Source organism: Pantherophis guttatus, chromosome 14 (assembly GCF_059756535.1).
Source record: "Pantherophis guttatus breed Tessera chromosome 14, ASM5975653v1, whole genome shotgun sequence".
In the NCBI taxonomy this organism is placed as follows: domain Eukaryota; kingdom Metazoa; phylum Chordata; class Lepidosauria; order Squamata; family Colubridae; genus Pantherophis; species Pantherophis guttatus.
In genome coordinates, this window is record NC_142076.1 from 10,664,276 (window position 1) to 10,690,651 (window position 26,376).

General features: G+C 45.1%; 1 protein-coding gene across 2 annotated transcripts; it reads right to left on the reverse strand.

The window, feature by feature from the left end:
• Window positions 1–473: 473 nt before the first annotated feature.
• Window positions 474–26,338, reverse strand: ANKS3 (ankyrin repeat and sterile alpha motif domain containing 3). 2 transcript variants are annotated; one of them, XR_015729869.1, is made up of 17 exons: window positions 26,243–26,328; window positions 24,733–24,991; window positions 23,446–23,644; window positions 22,537–22,658; window positions 20,849–20,930; window positions 19,846–19,981; window positions 17,897–18,055; window positions 17,091–17,219; window positions 15,548–15,660; window positions 13,658–13,825; window positions 11,992–12,116; window positions 10,968–11,109; window positions 9,643–9,675; window positions 8,162–8,247; window positions 6,704–6,787; window positions 5,267–5,361; window positions 474–3,245 (listed from the first exon to the last, which is right to left on the reverse strand). XR_015729869.1 is itself a non-coding variant. In XM_034420447.3 (17 exons), the coding sequence occupies exons 2-16, from the start codon at window positions 24,900–24,902 to the stop codon at window positions 5,279–5,281; spliced, it is 1,971 nt and encodes a 656-aa protein (XP_034276338.2). In that variant the 5' UTR covers window positions 24,903–24,991; window positions 26,243–26,338; the 3' UTR covers window positions 474–3,245; window positions 5,267–5,278. The 2 variants fall into 2 exon arrangements, 1 of the variants encoding a protein (XP_034276338.2); XM_034420447.3 differs by having other exon boundaries at window positions 9,503–9,675; window positions 26,243–26,338.
• Window positions 26,339–26,376: the final 38 nt, after the last annotated feature.

The window sequence follows — 26,376 nt, forward strand, 5'->3', positions numbered from 1 at the left end:
GGAACAACTTTAGTTCATTCTCCTTCGCGTCTGGATTCTCTGCAAATTGCTTCTGGGCTTTCTGCCAACCTTGGTAAGGTTGTGATTACTTTATTTTTGGTTTCTTGTAGGCTGTTAAGAAAGTTTATTAACAGCCTTCATTTGGAAAAGACTGAGTTATTTTAGTAAATTTAAGTTTTGTACAGACTTTGTGTGTGGTGTGTTCTTTGGGGCCCATAGCTGGGGCAGAACACTCCACCTTTCTCCAACCTGGTGCCATGTACATCATGATGACCGTCTACATTGGTTCCGAGGTCATTTTGAAACCTCCAGAAGGCACCCAATGTAGGAGGAAGAGTAAGCACGTAAAAACCATGTCATCCTTTGAGTTCCTTCTCCAGTTAGAAGTAGTACAGTCATGCCCGAGGTTTAAACTGGTTTCTGTTTCGTAAAGATCTATCTTGCCTTGCCAGATATAATTAAAAAAACAGAAAACAAATCACAATCTTTAATATAAAAGACAAAAGTTGTACAGTATACGATCCAAAGAGAAACCAGACTATAACAATGATTTAAAAAATCGAAGTACATTCTTTAAAATATTGTACCGCTTCTGAGGAATAGGCTTATGATGTGCACTGGAAAATAATACATTATACATTATACACCCAACTCCCTTTAACTACGAGTGTTAGCAGCCATGAACCCTGGAGAGTTAGCAGCTGTGAACCCTGGAGTGGTCCCTCAAGGTTTAGAAATACTCACGCGATCATGGGGTGAAGCAGAGAAGGAAGTCCAATCAATGACCAAAGGCACTCTTTGGCAGCATCAGTCTTCTGATCAAGCAGAGAATCTTTCTAAAAGCCACGCTAATCTTTCTGCACTGCTTGAAACGTATCAAGGAACAGCACACAAAAGCTTGCTGCTGATGGCAGCCAAGCCAGTTCTGGGCGATTCAATTTGTAAGGAGAACCAGGTTCATTGAGTTTTGTAATCTACACTTTCGAAATCTCTGGCCAACACAAGGTAGAGTGAGATGTGCGTATCAGTAAGAGGTCAGCTTTGGAAGCCATATTAGCACTGGAAGTAGGAAAGGGGGGATTTAGTAGAGGGAATGTAGTTAGACAGAATAGCATTCTTCATTTCGGTTAAGGTCATGCATCTGGAGGAGGAGTGGTTGGAGCGATGTCTCGAGATGGAACGGATGGTGATTGGACCACGTGATGGACTGATGGGTGCAGGGGATGGATTTGGGGTTTTTTGATTTACTGAGGGAAAATCCGGAACTCTCAGATTCGGGTTTTCCCAGATGTGCCAGTATACCTACTCTAATAAATGGAACTTTGAGAAAATGCTTGCCTCGGAGTTTTTAATTAGAGTTGGGTTTTTCTAGAACGCTGACATAAGATACAGATGAATGAAAAGGCACTTCACTCCCCTCCCATCAGCGCTTCAACAATCCCAGACAGGCTCTAGAAGGGGGGTCTCCAACCCCTGGTCCGTGGATTGGCATGCCAGAAACTGGTCCGTGCAAACAAGGGAAGCCCCCCCCCCATCTGCAGGATACACGCACCGCATGAAACACGCACCCATCCAGTCTGTGGAAAAACCTTTCTCCACAGAACCAGTCCCTGGTGCCCAAAAGGTTGGGGGCCACTGCTCTAGAAGATGCAACTTTTTCAAAATTTGCAGGATCATCACCATTGACTTCTAGATGGACTTCTAGGCTACCTTCTGCTTTGAACCTCAAGACCATCTTACAATATCAATGATCCTGGGATAACGATCCACGAGATTACTTCAATATGTTTTTTTTTTTAATTTTAATTTAAAGAGCATGAGCTCTATAGCGAAGATCTTACATGAGGCCTTACATCAGGGCTGTCAAACTCAAAGGTGCTTAAATCTGGCCCATAGGGCCGGCCTGGAAATAACAAAGGACTGGCCTGCAGTGGCTCTACTAGTGAAAACGGGGCGCGGGGGGGGGAGGCTCTGCGCAGTCCCCCTGCACCCTGTTTTCGCTGACAGAGTGCTGCGGGAGGCAGGAAGAAGAAAAAAAGAAAAGAAAAATGGAAAGAGAGAACGAAGGAAAAATAAGGAAAGAGGGGAAGGAAGAAGAAATTAGAATGAAGAGGGAAGGAAAAATTTGATCCACCTGGGAAGGATGGAAGGCCAAGTCAACCTTGAGCCAGTCAGGATCGAACTCCAGACAGTGGGCAGAGTTGGCTTGCAATACTGCATTCTAACCACTGCACCACCATGGGAAGGAAGGAAGGAAGGAAGGAAGGAAGGAAGGAAGGAAGGAAGGAAGGGAGGGAGGGAGGGAGGGAGGGAGGGAGGGAGGGAGGGAGATTATGATGACAGTGAGGGAGGGTCTCAGGGAAGTCCTGCCTTAGCACTTGGCCACCACAGGTTTTCCCCCATGACACCCGTGTCACACGGGTCAGCGACAGCCACCTGGCCCTCTGAGATCAAACACAACCCTGATGCAGCCCTCAATGAAATCAAGTTTGACACCCGGGCCTTACATACACTAGGTTTATTATTCTTTCTGACCAGGGTATTATCTCTGGCTCTTCAGAACTAATCCAGAGTCCTTTGTTCTGCCCGAAGATTTTACAACTCCAGTTTTGCTAAGGGGAGACGCCCCACATTGTCAAGCGTGAGACTAAAATCTCAAATTGTGTGCTAAAAGGGTCCCAAAAGGTACATTTTGTTCCTGCGAAAAATAAGCCTTTCCATTTTATTTTATTTTTTAAAAAAATCACATTTGATTGGAGGAGGGAAAAAAGGATAAAATTGGGGAAGAGGAGAATTGCAAACTCTTTCGGCCTCTTGGTCAAAAGAGGATGAAGTCCTTAGGCTGAGAGTTTTATTGTCGTGACATTTCCTGTTGTGGACCCAAGAGATGGAGGAAGAAGAAGCTTAAATATTGATACTAACAATGCTTGCTTGCTTATTAAGAGGCAGCAAGCACGTCTTCCACAACTAGGCACATGTGAACTTGTTTGCTTGGCGCTTCCAAGCTTTAGAGAGCTTCTGTGCTCACCGCTCTTCTGGCTTTGCAGAATCAGACCCGCCTTTCTCCTTCGGCACCGCCGTTGCGCCATTCAGCGGATCTGCCCTCATTCGCCAACGATGGCAGCCACATATAGCGAGACCCTCAGTGTAGATGGCGTGGGCAGCCCGATCGGTCACTTGCACTCATTTCACTCTTCCAGGCAAACACAGCTTCAGGGTGGAACGGTCACCCAACGTCAGCATGTCTGCAAGACGAGGCATGGCTTCAGCCAACTTGAAGGAAGAGGAGCAAACGGGCCCTGCTATTTGGGGCAGACGCTTTACAACACAGAGCAGCCTTTGGAGTTGGGCACATCTCACATCACATCGAGACCCAAGTTTTCCAAGGCGTAAACGGGGATTCACACATTGGGGGGGGGGGGGCTGAACCACAAATAAGCCACGGATGGCTTGGTGTGATGCAGAAATCCCAATGTACAGAAAGTTAATCTAATAGCTAGACAACCCATGATCCTCTGCGTTATTGTTTCAGAGAAATTTCCTTACGTAAACAGAAGGGAAGGAAGGAAGGAAAGGAAAGGAGGCCCTGCAGATTTTATTCCATTAGTTTGCTGACTGCCGGCTGCTTGCAATTTGGCAGTTCGAGACTCACCGGCTCAAGATTGACTCAGCCTTCCATCCTTCCGAGGTTGATAAAATGAGGACCCAGATTGTCCGGGGCAATATTCTGACTCTGTAAACTGCTTAGAGCCCTGTGAAGCAGTATATAAGTTTAAGTGCTCTTGCCCTTCCTTCCTTCCTTCCTTCCTTCCTTCCTTCCTTCCTTCCTTCCTTCCTTCCTTCCTTCCTCTTTTATTCCCTTTCTCATGAGCCAGCGCTGTCTGAAGACATTTCCACAGTCATGTGGCCAGAATGACATCGCAGAGCTCTGTTTCCTCCCCACCAAAGTAGTACCCATTTATCTACCCTGTTTTCCCGAAAATAAGACATCCCCTGATAATAAGCTCAATCGGGCTTTTGGAACGCATGCGCTAAAATAAGCCTTCCCCCCGAAAAAAAAGCCCTCCCCAAAAATATTTAAAAGCAGAGTTGGAAATCAGGTAAGACAGCAAGAGGAGCCCCATCTTGCTCCACGCGCCCCAAAATAATAAGACCTGCCCAAAAATAAGGTCAAGCGCCTATTTCGGGGTTCAAAAAATAGACAGGGTCTTATTTTCGGGGAAACATGGTACTCGCATTTGCATGCTTTCAAACTGCTAAGTGGGCAGCAGCTAGGCAAACAACAGAAATTTTGGACTCAGCTGTGGTCGTAAGGACTACCTGTAGTATCTGGGAGTTGGTCTAGCTTCTCGTTTCCCAGAATGGTCAGAACTGCTGCTGGCCTTCTACCGCTGCACCATAGAGAGTATTTTAACTTACTGCACCTGTGTACGGTTTGCCAATCGCACAGTTGCTCCAGAGGGTCAACCTCATTGCCCAGAGGATCATTGGTTGCCCCCTCCCCTCTCTGGAAGAGCTTTATAGCTCCCGCTGCCTTAAGAAAGTTCAAAACGTTCTTAAGAGATTCATCTCATCCTCCCCCCCCCCTTTTTTTTTGAACTATTAACCATCTGGCAGACGGTACAGGACACTAAAAACAAGGACAAATAGGCTGAAAAACAGCTTCTATCCCAGGGCAATAACCATCTTGGATTCTACGGTATAGTGCAATATTGGGTTTTCAATTTCAATTATATATACCGTGTTTCCCCGAAAATAACACCGTCTTATATTTTTTTGAACCCTGAAATAAGCGCTTGGCCTTATTTTCGGGGAGGCCTTATTATTTTGGGGCGCGTGGAGCAAGACGGGGCTCCTCTTGCCGTCTTACCTGATTTCCAGCTCTGTCTCCCTAACCCTAACCAGACAAAATGGCAGGGATTGGCTGTGCATGCCGTTAAATATTTTCGGGCTTTATTTTTGGGGGGGGGGGCTTACTTTAGCGCATGAGCTCAAAAGCCCAATTGGGCTTATTATCCGGGAGGTCTTATTTTTGGGGAAACAGGGTAGAATGTAAAGCATGTATGTTTGCGTTTTTATTTTTATAGTTATAATGTACACTGAAGACGGCATTTAATTTCGTTGTACCATGTGCATTGACAATAAAGTAAGCTATAACTATGGTCAGCCAAATGTCTCCAAGGCATTCTCTTGGCCTTGAAGACCACAATGTTTTTACACACCAACATCCACTCTCAATCTTGAGGGCTATTTGCTCCTCACTTACCTTCCTCTACTGCTAGGGCTGTTTGCGGACAGCCTTCCCCTTCTCTGGACATTGTAGCCTCTCGAGATTATGGTTGACAGAACAGAGGGTTGTCCCTGGAGAGACAGAACAGCTCAGTTACCGCAAGTGTTGGATATTCTTTCATTAGGACAGGAAAGCAAACTAGCTCGGGGAAGTTGTCCTTTATTCCATTACTAGCTGAATACCCGTGCGCCACTGCAAAACTATGTGATCGGGCTTGATAAATCGACACTTAAGAGTTTGAAAATTAATGAGTAGTTACAATTGGCCTCTCCTCTCCCCTTCTCTCCCTCAGGCTGGCCCCATAGATCCTCTCCTCTCCCCTTCTCTCCCTCAGGCTTGGCCCCATAAATCCTCTCCTCTCCCCTTCTCTCCCTCAAGCTGGCCCCATAGATCCTCTCCTCTCCCCTTCTCTCCCTCAGGCTTGGCCCCATAGATCCTCTCCTCTTCCCCTTCTCTCCCTCAGGCTTGGCCCCATAGATCAGTGGTCACCAACTGGTGGTCCGTGGACCACTGGTGGCCCATGAGAAACTTTTGTTGGTCCGCAGAAAAATTATTTGCATTTTTTATATTGCACTAAATACTATTTATCTTTTTTAAAAAATCATATTAGTGGTCCTCGGGATTTAAAATTATGAATTTAGTGGTCCCTGAGGTCCGAAAGGTTGATGGCCCCTGCCATAGATCCTCCTCTATCCCCTTCCCTCCCTCAGGCTGGCCCCACAGAAGCCTCTCCCCTTCTCTCCCTCAGCCTTGCCCCACAGAAACATCTCCTATCCTATCCCCTTCTCTCCCTCAGGCTTTCTAGCCCCTTCTCTCCATGAGGCTTGCCCCACAGAAGCCTCCCCTATGCTATCCCATTCTCTCCAGAGTTATTTTCAAGTTGGGAGGGAGAGTAGAATGTCTAACTAATTAGCATCAGAGCACGTTATAATAATATAGGAAATACTAATGCTCTGATGGTCATTTCGAAAAATCCTTTCTTAGTGAGCACCTAGAAGTCAAGAAGAACATACATGGGAAATTTCAAGTTTGTAGGCTTTACGGTTCTGGAGATTTCGTGATTAATGCGTGAGTGGTTTCCGCTTTTATATATATAGATTGTCAGGTGCAAAGAATCAGCATGTTAAGTGGCAATTTGGAAGGATTTATTATTGCTCAAGTCTAGATACAAGAAACTAGAACCGGTGCCAGATAAGGATCAACAGAATTCAAGCAGGACTGAGCTTGGATCGTTTGTGGCAATGTAAGGATTCTAAATTGATGATACATTTAGCTCTGCCCTTCTAGCTCTGCCTGTTCTTCTCCTACATCTATTTCCTTTTCATAGTGACCATTGGATGTGTCATGCTGCTGAAGTCATGTTGATCAGATCAAGGAGAAGACGACTGTTCAACTGTAAGGTATTAACCTTACCCATTTCCCCCACACATTCCTCCAGAAGAGCTGACAGCTCAGGCAGGCTAAGGGCCTTCAAGGTAGGTGACCATCCTTCGGGGCCTAAGATCAAGAAAGAAATCAACAGCATTAATTCAAGACAGCGTTGTTCTAAGGATGGACATGAAAGAAGCCCCTTTCCCAATTTCAGGCAAAGCTGAGCCATGTCTTTATTTTTAAGAGGCGGGGTGGGGGTGGGGGGGAGAAACAGTTCAGCTGGTTTGCCCTAAGAAAAGTAGGAAAATATTAGGATAGCGGTAACAATAGCACTTAGATTTATATACCTCTTCATAGTGCTTTGCAGCCCTATCTAAACTGTTTACAGAGTCAGCCTATTGCCCCCCAACAATCTGGGTCCTCATTTGATCCACCTGGGAAGGAGGGAAGGCCGAGTCAACCTTGAGCCAGTCAGGATCGAACTCCAGACAGTGGGCAGAGTTGGCTTGCAATACTGCATTCTAACCACTGCACCACCATGGGAAGGAAGGAAGGAAGGAAGGAAGGAAGGAAGGAAGGAAGGAAGGAAGGAAGGAAGGAAGGACGGGCAACAGCAATAGCACTTGGACTTATATACAGTAGTGCTTCACAGTGCTTTTATAGCCCTCTGTAAGTGGTTTACAGAATCAGCCTCTTGCCCCCAGCAATCTGGGACCTCATTTTACCCACCTCGGGAGGAGGGAAAGCTGAGTCAACCTTGAGCCGGTGAGAACTGAACTGCAGTTGGCAGTCAGCAGAATTAGCCTGCAATACTGCGCCACCACGTCACCAAGGAGGAATAGGAAAAGAAGGAGAGCTGGTTCCAAGATTTGAAAGAAGGTAGGCAGGAAGTAGATTCTCAAGAGGGAAGGGATGGATTCCACGGGAGTAAGAGGAAACTTTGCTCAGATGTGTGAGAGAAAGAGGGTGAAGACAGCCTCTTGGTCATGAATTGCACATCCCACTGTAGGAAGTTGGCACCCACCCGTCTCCTAAGAAAATGAGATCTTTTAGGAAATATTAAAAGGGCAGAATATTTCCCCTAAAAGGGAGGCAGAACCCACCCCACCTTTGTCAATGGGCCATTAAGATTAAGGCCTGGGCCAGTCTATTCTACATAACAAAGATCTACATCCCTCAGGCAGAGCCATAGTAGGAATTGCCCAAAGCCCTTTCATTCATCACCCAGCAAGAGTCAACCAAGCCTGGGACAAAGACAACCTACAAAGTTACCCCTGCATGGCCCCATGGGAGTCTGACAACCAATCGGAACACAAGCCCAACAGAGGGCATAAAACCCAGGCTCTCTCATCATCTCTGCCCTTTTTTTTGCCCAGGATCTCAAGCCATGTGATCCAGTTCATCAATAAACCTTCTTTCCAAGCAACGTCTATGAATCCAAGAGTCTTTTCCCCCACTTGGAACTGAACCCAGATGGCCATTTCTTCCAACACCACTTACTGGCTCCTAGCTGTGCTCTGATCTCCGATCTCTGGCCGCCTGCCTGCTCCTGGTTGATCCGGGAAGCCAGCTCTGCCTGACAGGCCCTTAAAGAGAAACCAGAAGGACATCAAGAGGTTTCTATGAAAGAAAATCACACACAGAGGCAGAGAAGCACAAGAAACGGGATTATTCTCCTGGAAGGATTACAGATAGTCCTCGGCTTACAACCATTCATTCGGCAACCGTTTGATATTACAAGGGTAGTGAAAAAAGTGACTTAGGTCTGGGGACTGGTCCTCGCATTTATGACCATCACAGCATCCCCCACGGTCATGTGATCAAAATTCAGGCGACCAACATGTATTTAAACAGTTGCAGAATCCGGGGATTATGTGATTGTCATATATGACCTTCCCAGCCAATTTCTGACAAGTAAAGTCAATGGGGGTGGGTGGGTGGGGGACAGATTTGCTTAACAACCGCATGATTCACCTAACAACTGCAGTTATTGCCTTAACACCCATGGCAAAAAAAGGTTGTAAAATCAGATGCAATTCACTTAACAATCGTCTTGCTTGGCAAGGGAAATTCTGGTCCCAATTGTGGTCATAAATTGAGGAGCGTTCTGTCTCCCAATATATCCCAGGGGTCAGCAACCTGCGGCTCTGAAGCCACATGCGGCTCTTTCACCCCTCTGCTGCAGCTCCCTGTCACTCAAAATATGTGTCACAACCGCCAATTTGCGACACTCGCCGGTACGTGATTTATTGAGCTTTTTAAACCCCGGTAGGCCAACCATGGATAAATCCAAGAAAAGAAAAGTTTCAGAAGAAAACAGAACATTTAATTCAACTACATATGCTAGTTTTGTGGCCGCTCAAGAAATAGTCAGGGTTTTGTGGCTCCTGGTGTTTTCTTTTCTGTGGGAAATGGGTCCAAATGGCTCTTTGAATGTTTAAGGTTGCAGACCCTTGCCCTATCCCATAGTCAATGTTTTCTATACAGCTGGGGGGGGGGGGGCTCCAAACTCAGCCACTTTTAAGACTTGTGGACTTCAAACTCGGCAACTTGAAGACTTGTGGACTTCAACTGCCACAATTGAGGAATTCTGGGAGTTGAAGTCCACAAGTCTTCAAGTTGTCGAGTTTGGAGGGCCTCCCTGCTATACAGCATTGCTTGCTTCTCAGGCAACATCCCAAGTGGAGCCCTGGAACGGAAGAGTCCTCTAAGCAAAGCCACCTGAGAGTTCTGCTTTTCTAATTCTTGCCATGACACTATGGGCACGTGCTCGGAAGAGGGGGAGAGCAAGGAAGGGATCTCAAAGGGAGTAAATGGCATCCCTCTTGAAGGCCCACTCACTGCATCTGTTCCAGGAGGATCCCAGCACTTCTGGTGACGCCCTGGACTTCTTGGACTTGAGCCTGGGCATTGCTCCAGGCCACGTCCTGCTCCATGAGGCAGCTCTCGACTACCGCTCGCAGCTCCTGCTCTTGGCTCACCTGTCCTTTCAGCCCTTTGACTTCCTCGCACCTCTGCAAGGAAAGAGAGGAAAAAAAGACCAGAGTAGAGTGTTTTGTATGAAACTCAAATACTTTGGCCACCTAATGAGAAGGAAGGACTCACTGGAGAAGAGCCGAATGCTGGGAACAATTGAGGGCAAAAGAAGAAGGGGATGGCAGAGAACGAGGTGGCTGGATGGAGTCACCGAAGCAGTCGGCATGAGCTTAAATGGACTCCAGGGGATGGTAGAGGACAGGAAGGCCTGGAGGAACATTGTCCATGGGGTCACGATGAGTCAGACACAACTTCGCAACTAACAACAACAGAGTGTTTTGTGTCCAACCAGAGCAGATCCCTTCCAACTCTGACGCTGTTCTATGTCAGGGGTGTGTGTTTGTCAAACTCGATTTCATTGAGGGCCGCATCAGGGTTGTGTTTGACCTCAGGTGGAGGGGGGGAGTGTGACCAGCTTGACATTACTCGTGTTGGGGGAGCCTGTGGCCTGAGCGCTCTTGCTAGTGAAAACGGGCTCCGAGCTCAGTTTTCAGCTGGGACAGCCTCCTACAGCCCTATGCCAGCAAAAAAGGAGTTCGGGGTGCTGCATGCAGTCCTTGCGAGATCTGTTTTGGGCCAGGATCAGTGTTGGGTTGCTCCCGGTTTAGTCCGGTTCTACAGAACCAGTAGTAAAATCAGCGGGAGGCTCCGCCCACCCACCCGGACATCATAAATGACGATTTGCGCATACGCAGAAGCTTGTGTGCCCGCGGTCCCGTTGCGAACTGGTAGTAAAGGTAAGTAGAACCCATACCTGGCCGGGATGGCTTCCTGCAGCATTCTGCCAGCGAAAATGGATCTCAGGGTGCCATGTGCAGCCCTTGTGAGATCCATTTTCGGCTGGGACGGCCTCCTGCAGCCCTCTGCCAGTGACAACGGAGGTCCCCCTGAGCTCTGTTTTCGCTGGCAGAGGTACTGCGGTCCGGACTTTCACTGTTTCCATGGCAGCCTCGTGAGCCAGATCTAAGCACTCCGTGGGCCAGATCTGGCCCATGGGCCTTCAATTTGATACCCGTTGTACGTCAGTCAAAATCTGATGAAGCTTTTAACTCTTAACACTAAATCCACTCCCGCCTTCTTTTCATCTGCCAGACTTCCTCTGACTTGAAGAGAAAAAGAACTAAAGGACCCGCATTTCAACCTCACTCTCTCGGTACTTCAGGGACTTAAACTAAGGAGGCACCCAACCGACATGTACGCATCACAACCAGGGTGCAACAGAGCATCCTTCGTCTCCTTCCGAACGCGTTAGAGGAGTTGGGTGCTTCACCTTGTGAAGCTGGATGGCCAATTCTTGCATTTCGGCTTCCAGACGGTCAGCATAGGCCAGCTCAAGGGCATCGCTCAGTGGTCGGGCACTGCTGTGCCATCGGGCAATGGCGGAGGTCATCTTCCTCTTCGGTCCAAAGAGCCTACAGGGGAAAGTAAGCAGGAATCAGAAGGGAAAGCTCCCACCAGAGATGTTTGCAGGCACAACGAAGCGGCCTCTTGTTAGGTGGACTCGTCTCTTCTCCCAAAACAGCAAGAGCACTTAGACTTATATACTGCTTTACAGCCCTCTCTAAGCGATTTACAGAGTCATCCTCTTGCCCCCAACAATCTGGGTCCTCATTTTACTGACCTCAGAAGGCTGGAAGGCTGAGTCAACCTTGAGCCGGTCAGGATTGAACTGCTGGCAGATGGCAAAATTAGCCTGCAATAATGCATTCTAACCACTGCGCCAACATAGCTAATCAGCATTAGCACTTAGATTTATACACCGCTTCACGATGCTTTACAGCCCTTTCGAAGCAGTTTACAGAGTCAGCCTATGGCCCCCAACAATCTGGGTCCTCATTTTACCGACCTCAGAAGGATGGAAGGCTGTGTCAATGGCAACAGCAATAGCACTTAGACTTATATACTGCTTCATGGTGCTTTACAGCCCTCTCTAAGCGGTTTACAGAGTCAGCGTATTTGCCCCCAACAATCTGGGTCCTCATTTGACCCACCTCAGAAGGATGAGTCAACCTTGAGCCTGGTGAGATTCGAACAGCTGGCAGTCAGCAGAATTAGCCCTGCAGCACTGCACTCTAACCACTGCACCACCGTGACTCACAAAGACCCACTTGGCACCAAGCGTGTCCAGAAGGTTGCTGCATACAGTGACACCTTTAGTCAAATGAACTTTTTGTTTTTTTAAAGGAATGCAACCTGACTCTCTATCGGTAATGTGAAGCATTGAGGGACAGTCTATCTGGCAGGATAGCTGCATGGTTTTGGGTTCAATCCTCATAGCATAGAAATCCACTTACGTGATGCCGATCTCTTTTAGGTCGCTCTCCGTTAAAGTTAGGAAGATGCGGAGGTCGATATCTTGCTCCTCAAAGATTTGCAAGTACTTCAGGCAGCCAATCTGGTCTAGGAAAGTGGCCAGATCCTGCAGCTCAGGAAAAGCAAGCAGAAGAGATTGTCAGGAGGCTGGGTTAAAACTCAAGGGAAAAGGACTTGCATTGTGCCAGCTCTGACAAAAACTTCGCCATCCCTATCAACTGCTGCACAACGTCAACATCACCTGATCCAATATTTGAGGGACTGCCACAAAGAGGAGGGGGGTCACTCATGCCCTAGTTACCTCCCGTATGGACTACTGTAATGCTCTCTACATGGGGCTCCCCTTGAAAAGCACCCGGAGGATCCAACTGGTCCAGAATGTAGCCGCACGGGTGATTATGGGCGCAGCTCGTTACGTCCATGTAACACCTCTCCTACGTGAGCTGCACTGGCTCCTGGTGGTCTTCCGGGTGCGATTCAAGGTGTTAGTAATCACCTTTAAAGCGCTCCATGGCTTAGGACCTGGGTACCTACGAGACCGTCTTTTGCCACCAATAGCCTTCCACCGACCAGTTCGTTCTCACAGGGACTACTCAGGGTACCGTCAGTCAAATTATGCCGACTGGCGACTCCCAGGGGGAGGGCCTTCTCTGTGAGGGCTCCAACCCTTTGGAATGAACTGCCCCCGGAGATACGGAATATCCCTGATCTCCGTGCTTTCCGCCGTGCCCTCAAGACCCTGATGTTCCAACAGGCGGGGCTAAACATACGAACATGTGAATGAATTTTTTAAAATGTTATCTAATTCTGGGTTTTATTTAATTGACCAAACTAAGTTAATAATTTTAATTAGCAATTTTATGATGTTTGTGTGTCTATATTTTTCTTGACTGTACACCGCCTTGAGTCCTACGGGAGAAAGGCGGTATAGAAATATAATAAATAAATAAATAAACTTATTTTCCAAAGCACCAGAGCGCAGGACAAGAAACAATGGATGGAAACTAATCAAGGAGAAAAGCAACCTGGAATTGAGGAGAAACTTCCTAACAGTGAGGACAATTAACCAGTGATTTAACAGTAACAGAGTTGGAAGGGACGCTGGAGGTCATCTGGTTCTCCAAATTCTCCTACGATACCCAACTATCAATAAAAAGAAATCCAAAATGCTTCTTCTTTCCTGTATTTGCTAGCCTTGCTGGGCTTGAGAGCTGCCAAGAGTTTGTTGCAGAAATCACATCCAGAAAGCACACGCAGATAACTGATGCAGCAGGAGTCATTAAATAAGAAACTTCTTTATATACATAATAACACATGAGACATATATACAATACCAAGAGCAGTTCTCAGAATCAGAAGCATAATCACAGAAGCACAATTAATAGAAGGAAGGACAATAATGGGAGCACACAACTTATATTTATACGTATCAGTTAACCTAAGCCACGCCCAGGCTCCAAGCTGTTTCAGCTCCCAAACAGCCCTCATTGACTGACTTAGTTGCTATGCCTATACATTGGCTGACCTTGTTACCATGTCCTATACCAGCCAGTCCCCATTGGCTGACCTGTTACCATGTCTATCCAAGCAGTCCCCATTGGCTGATCTATTCCAGTCTATGAATATTCATACTCTGACAAGAGTTACCTGTGGTCCAGCACAGGAGGGCGTTTCATCATTAGATGGGCCGTGGTGTTGAGCAGAGGCCTTGGCTTTCCAAGGCCAGTGAGTGTCACTGTTGCCATAGCGATTCTTGGCCTTCATGGAACTCTTGGCATGTTTTCGGCTGGAGGATTTGGCTGCCGAGTCAGAATCCTGAGAAGGACAGGGGATAAGCCCAGCGAAAGCAGTCTTCTTCAACATTAACAAAGGTCAATTGTTAACCACTTCAGAAGCTCCACATGTCGTCGCTTTTTTATTATCACGAGTAGAAAAAGGATGAGGATTCTTTTCAAGGAGCAATTTCATCCTCAAGTGTACTTTAAAGCCTTCTAGTTTAATGAAAAGGGCTAGGGGGGTGACATGATAGCAGCGTTCTAATATTTGAGGGGTTGTCACGAAGAAGAGGGGGTCCACCTATTCTCTGAAGCACTTGAGGGTCAGACAAGAAGTAACAGATGGAAACTAATGAAGGAGAGGACCAACCTAGAACCGAGGAGAAATTCCCAGAACAATTGATCAGCGGTATGGCTTGGCTTCAGAAGCTGTGGGTGCTCCAACACTGGAGGTTTTTAATAAGAGACTAGACAGCCATTTGTCTGGAATAGTATAGGGCCGTGATGGCGAACCTATGGCACGTGTGCCACAGGTGGCACGCGGAGCCGTATTTGTGGGCACGCGAGCGTTGCCTAGCTCAGCTCCAGTGTGCATGCGTATGCCAGCCAGCTGATTTTCAGGCCTTTTGAGCCCACCAGAAATTGGGAAACGGGCGGTTTCTGGCCTCTGGGGGTGTGGGGAAGACTGTTTTAGCCCTCCCCAGCTCCTAGAAAGCCTCTGGAGCCTGGAGAGGGCAAAAAACAGGCTTACCGGGCCCACTGTGCCATCACGTGCCGAAAGCAGGAGGAGCGCGGGGGAGGGGGGGGAGTTGCGTGTGCATGCAGGGGGGGCAGGGCACATTGAATTATGGGTATCGGCGCGCTCAACCCCCCGTGCTCCCCCGTGCTTTTGGCACGCGATGGCAAAAAGGTTAGCTATCACTGGTATAGGGTCTTCTGCTTGAGCAGAGGGTTGGACTTGAAGACCATCAAGGTCTGTTCCAAGTGTTAGCAAAAGCACTTGGACTTATATACCGCTTCACAGTGCCTTGCATCCCACTCTAAGCGGTTTACAGAGTCAGCCTCTTGGCCCCAACAATCTGGGTCCTCATTTTACCCACCTCGGAAGGATAGGAGGCTGAGTCAACCTTGAGCCGGTGAGATTCGAACTGCCAAATTGCAGTCAGTCGGCAGTCAGCAGAATTAGCCTGCAATACTGCATTCTAACCACTGCGCCACCATGGTTCTTCTCTTTCGCACCAAGAATATGTATTTGTTTTCCACTTTAAGACACCTTTAAATCCGTGGTGGAATTCAACTTCTTTTTACTACCGGTTCTGTGGGCGTGGCTTGGTGGGCGTGGCAGGGGAAGAATACTTCAAAATCTCCATTCCCTCCCCACTCCTGGGGGAAGGATATTGCAAAATCCCCATTCCCTCCCCACTCCTGGGGGTAGGATACTGCAAAATCCCCATTCATTCCCCACTCCTGGGGCCAGCCAGAGGTGATATTTGCCGGTTCTCCGAATACTCAAAATTTCCGCCACCGGTTTTCCAAACCACTCAAAATTTCCACTACTGGTTCTCCAGAACCTGTCGGAACCTGCTTTAAATCAAGTTGAATTCCCAGTAACTACATGGAGACACATGCTGTTTCCTTGGCAACTAAAATAAAATCGGCCTTCTCAATCTAGTGTTATTTTCTTCTGGGGTGGGGGTCCCTCACCCGAGGCCCAATTCTGCTTAGCTCCTGAGTCTACGCAAGATCGCTCATGGGTGTCTACCTCATTGCTCTCTAAGGAGCCCTCGCTGCTGATCCCCACTGTTCTGGCCAGGCCTTCACTGCTGCTGCTGGTCCGGATGACACCCACGTCATTTGTGAAGAAGGAATTCTCTTCTGAAATGGTGAGAAGTGATAGAGGAGTTTCAGACCCAATGGAGCAGCAACCTTTATATATTCAGATACTGACTGACAAAACAAGGAGCAAATCTCTCAATTTTAGGTTAGTATTATATCTTTTACTGAGGGGTGGTGCAGTAGCCTAGAGGTGGAGCTCTTATGAGTTTGATCCTAGGTAGAGGCAGATATTTCTCTCTCTGGGCCCAATGAGAATATATCTGCTGGACAAAACTCCGCATTGGCAACAGGAAAGGCGTCCGGCCAGTAAACACTCAGCTCCATTTAGTTGCCCAGACTGAACCCCAATGCAAGGGATTATGGGGTCCTTGAAAGAAGATGATGATTATATCTTTCACTATGAACTACACCACAGTATTCAGAAAAACCGTGGATGTTGGCATCCTGGTGCATTTTGATGCATATTGTGCTGAGTTTTGCATACAAGTATCTCATCCCTTTTTCATAGTGTTTTAGATTAATTTCAAAATATATTGCCAAGTTACAGCTTTTATTAGAGATGCAAGCTAACAACTTTCAAGTTCTCCAGCTTTTTCAACAGGTGAGATCAGATGTTATAAAACAGTGAATAAGAGAAGCAAAAGAAATGTCAAAATTAGATCATTTGAACTATGAGGTCACAGTCAGTCCCTAGGACTGAAAACAAAACTGAACCAATCTGGTCTACTGCTTAAGGTGCTGGCCTAGAAACCAGGAGACAGTGAGTTCTAGTCCCACTTTAGGCATGAAAGCCAGGTAGGTGACTTTGGCCCAATCATCAGGAGATGGTGAGTTCTAGACCTGCCTTAGGCATGAAAGCCAGCTGGGTGCCTTTGGGCCAATCATCAGGAGATGGTGATCTGCCTTAGGCATGAAAGCCAGGTGGGTGGCTTTGGGCCAGTCCCTCTCTCTCAGCCCAACTCACCTCACAATGTTGTTGTTGTGGAGAAAATAGGAAGAGTAAAATGTATTATGTAGGGGAGAGGGAATGGGAAGAGAGAGAGTGGGGGAGAGAGAGAGAGAGAGAAAGGAAGGAAGGAAGGAAGGAAAGAAGAAAGAAAGAAAGAAAGAAAGAAAGAAAGAAAGAAAGAAAGAAAGAAAGAAAGAAAGAAAGAAAGAAAGAAAGAAAGAAAGAAAACAGGTAGCCAGTATAGGCAGTGCTGGTAACAGATCACAATCTAATTCCAGGAGCAGAGAAATGATTATTTTGCTTCAGCTCAGAGAACACAAAAATCTTATAATCCTATTCTAACATCTCCAGTAGCAACATACTTAGCTTGACAGAGAACAGAAACAAAGAACCTTAATTCATCTTTAGATTATTTATTCTGGAGCAAAATAAAGTCACTGCCACAAAACAGCCTGTATTTTAAAAAGAGCCCTGTCTGCCTGTAAGATCAGTCTATCCGGCCAAAGAAAACGCAGGGTACCTCGGCTGCTACTGCTTTCCACGTCACGGTCGTTGATGGGGGAGATGACATCTCGGTATCGAAGGTCACCTCCCTCCAAGCCGCTTCCATCGTCTTTAAAGGTGACGTAGCCTTCTGGCGGGACCTGCTCTGTGTGTAAAAGGAAGGGACGGTAAAAGGAAGGGAGGTGAACAAAGGAATGGAAAGTCTTGAAAGTTTAGATGGAAAGCTGAGTCAACCTTAAACCAGTCAGGATTGAAATCCTGGCAGTGAGGAGAATTAGCCTGCAATACTGCATTCTAACCACTGTGCCACCACGGCGGTAAGGATTGTATTGCTGGCAGCCAGGGTGGATTTGATTTAAATCAAGTCGATTTAAATCACGATTTAAATCATGATTTAAATCACTAGTAAAAAGGCTTGATTTAAATCAACTCGATTTAAATCATAATTTTTAAAGAGCAACTGCCATCTCTGTCCCTCAGCGGCTCCTCCTCTGACCTGCTGTTGACTCACCGAGAGTCCCAATATTACAGAATATACAGCCTCCTGCTACATAACTAAGCTCCATTTCATACTGAATAAACTAAATTATTAATGTATCTTAAATAGAAACTATCTTTAGATAGATTTTTACTCCAAAAGCATTTTATTAAAATAAATTTGATAAAAATAAAAAAATCCGATTTAAATCAAAAAAATCCAATTTAAATTTAAAAAAAAACTGATTTTTTTGATTTTTTTAAAAAAAACCATTGATTTTTATCCACTCTGGTGGCAGCCATCTAGGCAGATTCTAAAGCAGAGGACGTAAAACCTGAACTCACCATGAGGCAACCGACTCTTCCCGCCAGTTCTGACTGCTGTGATCTTGGCCAGAGCATGGGGCCCTTCGTGAATGCTGGGCCCTCTGGGTTTACGGGCAGGCCTTTGTCTTTGAGGAGCGCAGTAAGACTCGTCTGAGGAGCTCAGATCTTCGTACTTTCCTGAAAGATCCCAAAAGTACAAGCAGTCATTTTTTTAAAAAAAAATATATTATTTGTTATTTTATCATAAAAGTTAAAATACTAAACAGTAAAACAAATGAAGAAAATGAAACAAAAGCATACATTCAATCCTAACAAAAAGGAAAAAAATTGTGTGCAAAAAAAAAAAAAGAGAGGTAAAAGTGATCAATTAAATTTAACATTTAACAGTAGGATCCACCCTGGCTGGGTGCTGAAAGAAAAGAAAAAGCAGTAAATTCTCCTCCTCTTCTACAAATATATACTGTAAAGAGGCTGGAAACCTTTTGTGGACATTCTATGCACTAAATGTAACAGATTTTATCTCTCTCTCTATCTCTCTATCATCTTTCTATATAAATATAAAAGAAGAAAGAAGAAAAAGCAATCAACAGGTTGAGCTAAACATTACATTAATCTTCAAATCCTTCTGTTAACCATCTGTTGTTATACTTAGCGTGCAGAAAGTCCACAAATGGTTTCCAATCTCTTATAAAGCTGCCTAGTCCATTATCTCTCTTTCTCTTTCTCTTTTTTATAAACAAGTTTTATTAGAATTTTTCTTTCATCATACATATTTTATGAACAGTGTTGACCGGGTCAAATCTTATACATCTTATATATATATATATATCAATCTTTATAATCTATTCCTATCTTCCCATTTTTTCCATATTCATCTCTTTTATATAATTCTTTATCACAAATTAATCATTTTTCACCATATCTTGTTATTTCAGCTTCTGCCATGTTGTTCTTTTTTTTTCAAGTCCATTTTACATATTTCCAATTTCAGCCATAATACTTTTTCCATATTTCTTTATCTTATCTTAATTTCTTAATACATAAACAGTATCACTATCTGCCCTTAATTCCTAATCTCTTACAATAACATCAATTAATTATCTTATTTTTCCATTACAAAATATATTTCTCAAAATCCCCATCCCACTTTTTAACATTTCAACTTTATCTCTTAATTTAAATTGTCTTCAAGATTAAACCAAATTACCATTCCACATTTCATCTGCTATTCTGTTTTACTATAAGCAATACACATCATCATATTCAAATCTTACATTAAAACCCTTTAACTTAGTTGACCATCCACAATTAATAATATTAATACAGTTCCTTTAAATTTACTAATATGTACCTTATTTCCCTTCCTCTTCTCTTCTTTAACCATTTTCTCTTGGTGTCTCCAAAATTCCACTTCTTGATAATTTTCTCCTTTTATCCCATTCTCTTAACTTCTTCTTTTTTTTTTTATTTTTACATTTATTATATCTTTTGGATCCTTTTTCTCACTTTTAGATATATTATTCGAATAGTTCTCCCCAAGCTTTCTCCTAATCTCTTTCCATTATTTCCCTCTTTACCCTTTGATTGATTCTTTTTTGGGGGCTATTCCCCCCCATCCACTCTTTTTTTGTCACTGTAAATCCCAGGAACCTGCCTGTTCCTCTTGGTCGTCCGCGATACCTCTCCTTCTTCTGATCTGAAGACCCTTCAACCGTGGTTTGCCGGCTGGATTTTCGCGGACCTCGTTGGAGCCCGCTATTTTTCCAGCCAGTCTTGCCGCAACGCTTCTGATTTTTTCTCCCTAGTCCATTATCTTTAATCAAAGCTTTGATTAGAGTTCTAATCATTCTTGAATCTGTTTCCTGACTGGGCCTAGCTCAAAGGATAGATTTCCATTGTCTGCATCCATCTGGGCTTGCATTTCAATCAGATCCTTTTTCCACACAATGTTATAGCCTTTTACTCACCTGTGCCTCTGCGCAAGACTTTGGGCACGGGAGCCGTATGCAAGTCTATCAGCCCCACAATCTTCATGTGTCCGTATTTCATGGCCAAAGTCCGTGCGGTGGCCCCCGTGCTGTCCCGTATGTCCACTTTCACACCCTGTGAGAAGACACTACCTTTCACTCAATCTGTCCAGTAAAAATGAACTCGCAGAAATTCGAAACATTTGCAGTAACTGGGCAGCTCCTAATGAAAAGCTTTTGTGCACCCATGTTCCTATTGCAGTCACCAGGGGATTAATGGTGAAAAGCTTGTGGAAAATTAGCCTAAGTTATATCAGCTTGTTGAAATTAAAAGACACTTGCTCCTGGGGAGGAAAGCTATGGCAAATCTAGATAGCATACTAAAAATCAGAGACATCTCCCTGCCAACAAAAGTGTGTATAGTCAAGGCTATGGTTTTCCCAGTTGAAATGGATGGCTGTGAAAGCTGGACCATAAGGAAGACTGAGCGCCAAAGAATTGAGGCCTTTGAACTATGGTGCTGGAGAAGACTCCTGCGAGTCCCTTGGACTGCAAGGCGATCAAACCGGTCAGTCCTAGAGGAGATTAACCCTGACTGCTCTTTAGAAGGCCAGATCCTGAAGATTAAACTCAAATACTTTGGTCACCTAATGAGAAGGAAGGACTCCCTGGAGAAGAGCCTAATGCTGGGAATGACTGAGGGCAAAAGAAGAAGGGGACAACAGAGAACGAGGTGGCTGGATGGAGTCACTGAAGCAGTAGGCATGAGCTTAAATGGACTCCAGAGGATGCTAGAGGACAGGAAGGTCTAGAGGAATGTTGTCCACAGGGTCGCGATGGGTCAAACACGATTTCGCAACTAACAACAACATATATCAGCTTTATTGATACGCGTGCTCGGCCAAAAACAGAACAGTGTATTATGGCTGAGCATGATATATACACCACTGTTTAAAAACAGGCATGGTGTTTTTGACCTTCCTGGAAATCAATGGTCACTCACATGGTTGAGAAGATACTGGACGATGATCTCATGACCAGAAGCCGCTGCTTCCATCAGAGCGGAGTATCCACAAAGGGGTTCTCTGGCATAAGAGAAAATTGAAACGTATGGAAGATTCAAGTCAAAATTGGCATGATTAACAATAAGGCAAAGTCATGCTAGTTACAAATGCATAGAATTAAGAGAACAGGGAATTATCCAAAAACACAGATTAATTTCATGTGACCTCATATTCCAAGGTAAACCATGTTTATTTAAGGATCTGGATTCTGCTCTTAATTTCACCCAGCTCCCAAAATAGCTTCTATCAAGTCAATCAGCCCAACTGGGCGATTTTGGAACAGTAACTGAGCTAAGGAGTTGGCAACCATGAAAATTTACTCTTCTTCAAAGCATTCTCTAATGGCCTCCGTGAAAAACAGGAGGCACAGTCCCAGTTTACCAAGTCTTTCTGAGGCAGTAGCTATGGGATTGAATTTGTTTATTAGATTTATGTCTATTTTATACAGCTCAAGATGGTAGATATAATGTTCCCACCTCCTATTTTCCCCCTCTCCCATCTTTGTAACGTGGATTGTAACGTGGAAAGAGCATGACTAATCCAAAATCGTCCGCCTGATTTTCATGGCTCTGGGAGGCCAGAGCCATGAATTCATGGTCTCCCAATTTCTAACCCAATACTTTAACTGGTACCCCAAACTGGCTGTTGGGAGTTCTGTAAGGTCAGCTATCATGGCCATTTATATTCAAGATTAGTTGATTATAAATCAAGCGATCAGACTTGTTCCTTTCTAGATGCCGCAGCCTTAGGCTACGGTAGTCAGATTTGCACGCCTTAAAATTACACGTAGTCCTCGACTTAAAACCACAACGGAGCCCAGCATTTCTGTTGTTAAGCGAGACGTTTGTTAAGTGAATTTTGCTCCGTTTTACAACCTTCCTTGGCACATTTGTTAAGTGAATCACTGCAGATGTTACGTAACATGGTTGTTAAGTGAATCTCGCTTCCCTACTGACTTTGCTTGTCAGTTGGTTGCAAAAGGGGATTGTACTGACCACAAGACACTGCAGCTGTCACAAATTATGAGTCGGTTGCCAAGCCTCTGAATCTTGATCATGTGACCACGGGGATGCCACAACGGTTGTAAGGGTGAAAAATGGTCATAAGTCACTTTTTTCAGTGCCGTTGTAGCTTTGAATGGTCACTAAACAAACTGTTGGTATTTAAATGATAGCATGTGTTCCGATATCTCAGAGGCTGCCACAAAGAAGAGGGAGTCAAGCTATTCTCCAAAGCACCTGAGGGCAGGACAAGAAGCAATGGGTAGAAACTCATCAAGGAGAGAAGCAATCTAGAACTAAGGAGAAATTTCCTGACAATTAGAACAATTCATCAGTGGAACAAGTTGCCTCCAGAAGTTGTGAATGCTCCAACACTGGAAGTTTTTAAGAACGGGTTGGATAACCATTTGTCTGAAGTGGTGTAGGGTTTCCTGCCTAAGCAGGGGGTTGGACTAGAAGACCTCCAAGGTCCCTTCCAACTCTGTTATTCTATTCTAAACAATACAGCTGGAAGATGAAGAGATGTAGATGCAAGCTGTATTGTTTAAATTATTAAGAGGGACTAATTGTTTGAAACTGTTGTAAATTGAGGATGAGCTGTATTATATTTAGCCATTTCCTCCTACCTGCAGTTGGCGTTGGCTCCACTGTCCAGTAAGAACTTCACCATCTGTTGGTGGCCAGCACTGGTGCAATGAAAGAGGGCAGTCCAACCATGGATGTCTTTCATCTCCAACTCTGCACCTTGCTTCAGAGAAAGGGAACATTCATTATAATACATCCCCAGGATCACCTCCCTGAAAAGTAGGTACTGCATTTTTCAGTGTATTAGACGCTCCAGACTATAAGATGCATCTACCATTTTTGGGGAAGAAAACAAGAAAAAAAATCTGCCTCTGCCTCCCAACAATTTGCCTCCTTGCAGCAAACAGCCCGTTTCAGCTTCAGCACAGCCTGATTAGCACAAGCAGCTGACTGTCGGATGGATTCGAGGATCAGCTGTTTCAGGCTGCAGGGATTGCCATAGCCTATTGCTGCCTCCGTTTTCAGCCTCTGCGTGCCCCATTTTCTGCCCATTCCGGGCAGTGGGGATCAACGGTGCATAAGCTCTCAGTATACATAAAAAATACATTCATCAAGAATCATAAGATACAACACTTAGTGGGTACTAAATAAGCAATCAAAATCATACTAGGAAACTAAATAAAACAATATAATCATAAAGATAAAAGCAACAAGGTTATAGTCATTAGTAGGAGGAGAGATTGGCTAATAGGAAGGATGAGAACAGTAACAGTAATACAGTCTTAGTAAATAGTTTGACAGTGTTGTGGGAATTAGTTGTTTAGCAGTGATGGCAGGTGGGGAAAAAACTGTCCTTGTGTCTAGTTGTTCTGGTGTGCAGTGCATTTGACCTTGATTCTTAAAACTGTGCTGGCTATATCAAAACGAAAAACTAACCAGAAGTGGCACTTGCCCTATTTAAACAGCGTGACTGATTTAATATTTTGACAGCTGTTCTAAAGCTCACCCACCTGAAGCAAAAAGGAAGCTGCACATTCATTCCCACAGCTGGCTGCCAACATCAGCGGAGTCTGTCCTTCTGGGGTGGACATATTCACGTTTGCTCCGGCTTGTAGCAGCATGCGCACAATGGTGTCATAACCGATGTAGGAGGCGTACATCAGCGGAGTCCAACCACCGCAGTTCTTCTGATCCAAGTCCTTCTCCCCTCTGGAAGGGTACACAGCATGTGAGATTTCCCCCAAGGTGGAAGACTGCAAGCCATTGTTGTTCAGGTCAGAAACTTGAACAGTTTCTCTGGCTTAAAAACGAGTGTTTTCAAAATCCTTTTAATTTCACCGCATTCATTTTGCCCATTGGGACCAAACTTCTCAAGATGGCTTGCTGCAGAAGATGAGAGAAAGGGGCCCAACTGTGCACATCGGCTTAATTTTGACATGGGATCAGTTGCCATGGAAACAAACTTTTGGGTGAGATGGGCCTGGAAATGCTCTTCTTATGTTTGTAAAATATTGTATGCTACTCTCAGCATATCCTCTGGTTTTCTTGAAGGCATGCTTTGGGCTGCCACTAATTTACACATAGCACAGAATTATTTCATTTATTTATATCCTGCCTTTATTATTTTTAAAAAAACAACTCAAGGTGGCAAACATGTTTAATACTCTTTCCCTACAACAACCTTGTGAGTTGAGTTGGGCTGAGAGAGAGCGACTGATTCAAAGTCACCCAGCTGGCTTTCATGCCTAAGGCAGGACTAGAACTCAGCGTTTCCTGGTGATTGGCTCACAATCACCCAGCCTAAGGTGGGACTAGAATTCATTTTCTCCCAGTTTTTAGCCTGATACCTTAACCACTAGACCAAACTGGCTATTTTGAATGATCAAAATGGAGTAATGCAGGCAAATGAGGTGGCAGCATAGAGTCTCCCATTTTAGACTGGATGTGTAACATTTTGTAATGTTAAAAAAAACCCATCCCAATTATTGACTTTCATAAAATTACTGACAGTAGGGTGTTCCTATTAGCTATTCTCTGACTGTCAGGCTCCAAAAACCAAAACAGACAGGTTGTGATGCTTCCAAGTAGATTTTTTTATTGTTTCTCATCTATAGATTGAATCTTGCTGAACTAAAGCATGCTACCACCCACATCAAGCATATACTCTGGAAACTATTAGGGAGGCATGTCTTCACCCTCTTTCTCTCACACCAACTCTCTGCACCAAGTTGTCTCTTGCTCCTTTGGAACGCAGCCTCTCCCTCCTGGGAATCCAGACTACGCTCCATCCCACTTACCGTTCAATACTATCCTTCACCACTTCATACTGGCCTATGGAAGCTGCTGTGTGAAGGTCCAAAGGTATGTCTAATTCTTGTTGGTTGGCCGCCTGGCCTTCTCCGTGCCACATGGTTAGGCTGCGATTCAAGAGCTCCGTCTCGCTGGCTTCATCGCTCAGTTCTGACATTCTGCCCTCAGAAGCTTAGAAGTTCCTTGAATTCTTTAATTTTGCCAATCTACTGGAAATGCGATAGCAGGGCGCTAACGATCGCGGGGCTGAAATTAATCCAGGTGCCAACAATCACAGGGGTGAAATTAATCCAGACAAAACAGTAGTACTGTTATTCCACATTCAATATTTATTATAATGTTACAAGTAGAATAGAATAGAATAGAATAGAATAGAATAGAATAGAATAGAATAGAATAGAATAGAATAGAAGAGTTGGAAGGGACCTTGGAGGTCTTCTAGTCCAAACCCCTCCTTAGACAGGAAACCCTACACCACTTCAGACAAATGGTTATCCAACCTCTTCTTAAAAACTTCCAGTGTTGGAACATTCACAACTTCTGGTGGCAAGTTGTTCCACTGATTCATTGTTCTCACTGTCAGGAAATTTCTCCTTAGTTCTAGGTTGCTTCTCTCCTTGATGAGTTTCCACCCATTGCTTCTTATCTTACCCTCAGGGCTCTGGAGAATCGCTTGACTCCCTCTTCTTTGTGGCAGGCCCTGAGATATTGGAATGCTCCTATCATGTCTCCCCTAGTCCTTCTTTTCATTGAACTAGACACACCCAGTTCCTGCAACCGTTCTTCATGTTTTAGCCTCCAGTCCCCTAATCCTCTTTGTTGCTCTTCTCTGCACTCTTTCTAGAGTCTCCACATCTTTTTTACATCGTGGCGACAAAAATTCCAAGTGTGGCCTCACCAAGACCTTATAAAGTGGTATTAAGACTTCATGTGATCTTGATTCTATCTCTCTGTTTATGCAGCCCAGAACTGTGTTGGCTTTTTTGGCAGCTGCTGCACATGACTGGCTCATATCTAAATGGTTGCCACAAAGAAGAGGGAGTCAAGCTATTCTCCAAAGCACCTGAGGGCAGGACAAGAAGCAATGGGTGGAAACTAAGCAAGGAGAGAAGCAACCTAGAACTAAGGAGGAAATTCCTGACGATTAGCCAATGGAACAGCTTGCCACCAGAAGTTGTGAATGCGCCAATACTGGAGAATTTTAAGATGATGTTGGATAACCATTTGTCTGAAGTGGTGGAGGGTTTCCTGCCTAAGCAGGGGGTTGGACTAGATGACCTCCAAGGTCCCTTCCAACTGTTCTGTTCTATTCTTTCCTATTCCTATTCCTATTCCTATTCTATACTAACTATTCTAACCAACTCCTGTGATACCGGCCACAAACGCCCATTTGTTTCTCAAGCGGCCCCGCCAAAACGCGGCCAGGCCTTGTGTGTGGGACGGACTCTCGGGTAGCGCAGTTTTTCCCCTCGCGGCCACCGTACGCGCTTCACCTACCCGGCTCTCCGGCGAACGAGCGGTAACGAAACCAAGACTGTCAGCCGGGTCTGCAGGCCTCGCTCGCTCTCGTCCCCGCCCTTCTGACCTCACTTCTCTTTTCCCGCCTCCTTCTTCTGGCTACTCGTCCTCCG

Bases quoted from the DNA above. Each gene is read 5' to 3' on its own strand.
- ANKS3 (XM_034420447.3), bottom strand. From the start codon at position 24,902: ATGTCAGAACTGAGCGATGAAGCCAGCGAGACGGAGCTCTTGAATCGC. The intron at 12,117-13,657 runs GTAACTCTTGTC...CCTGAGCTGCAG, and splicing joins CCTCCTGTGCTGGACCACAG to GATCTGGCCACTTTCCTAGA. The intron at 6,788-8,161 runs GTAAGTGGTGTT...TCTTGATCTTAG, and splicing joins CAGAGCACAGCTAGGAGCCA to GCCCCGAAGGATGGTCACCT.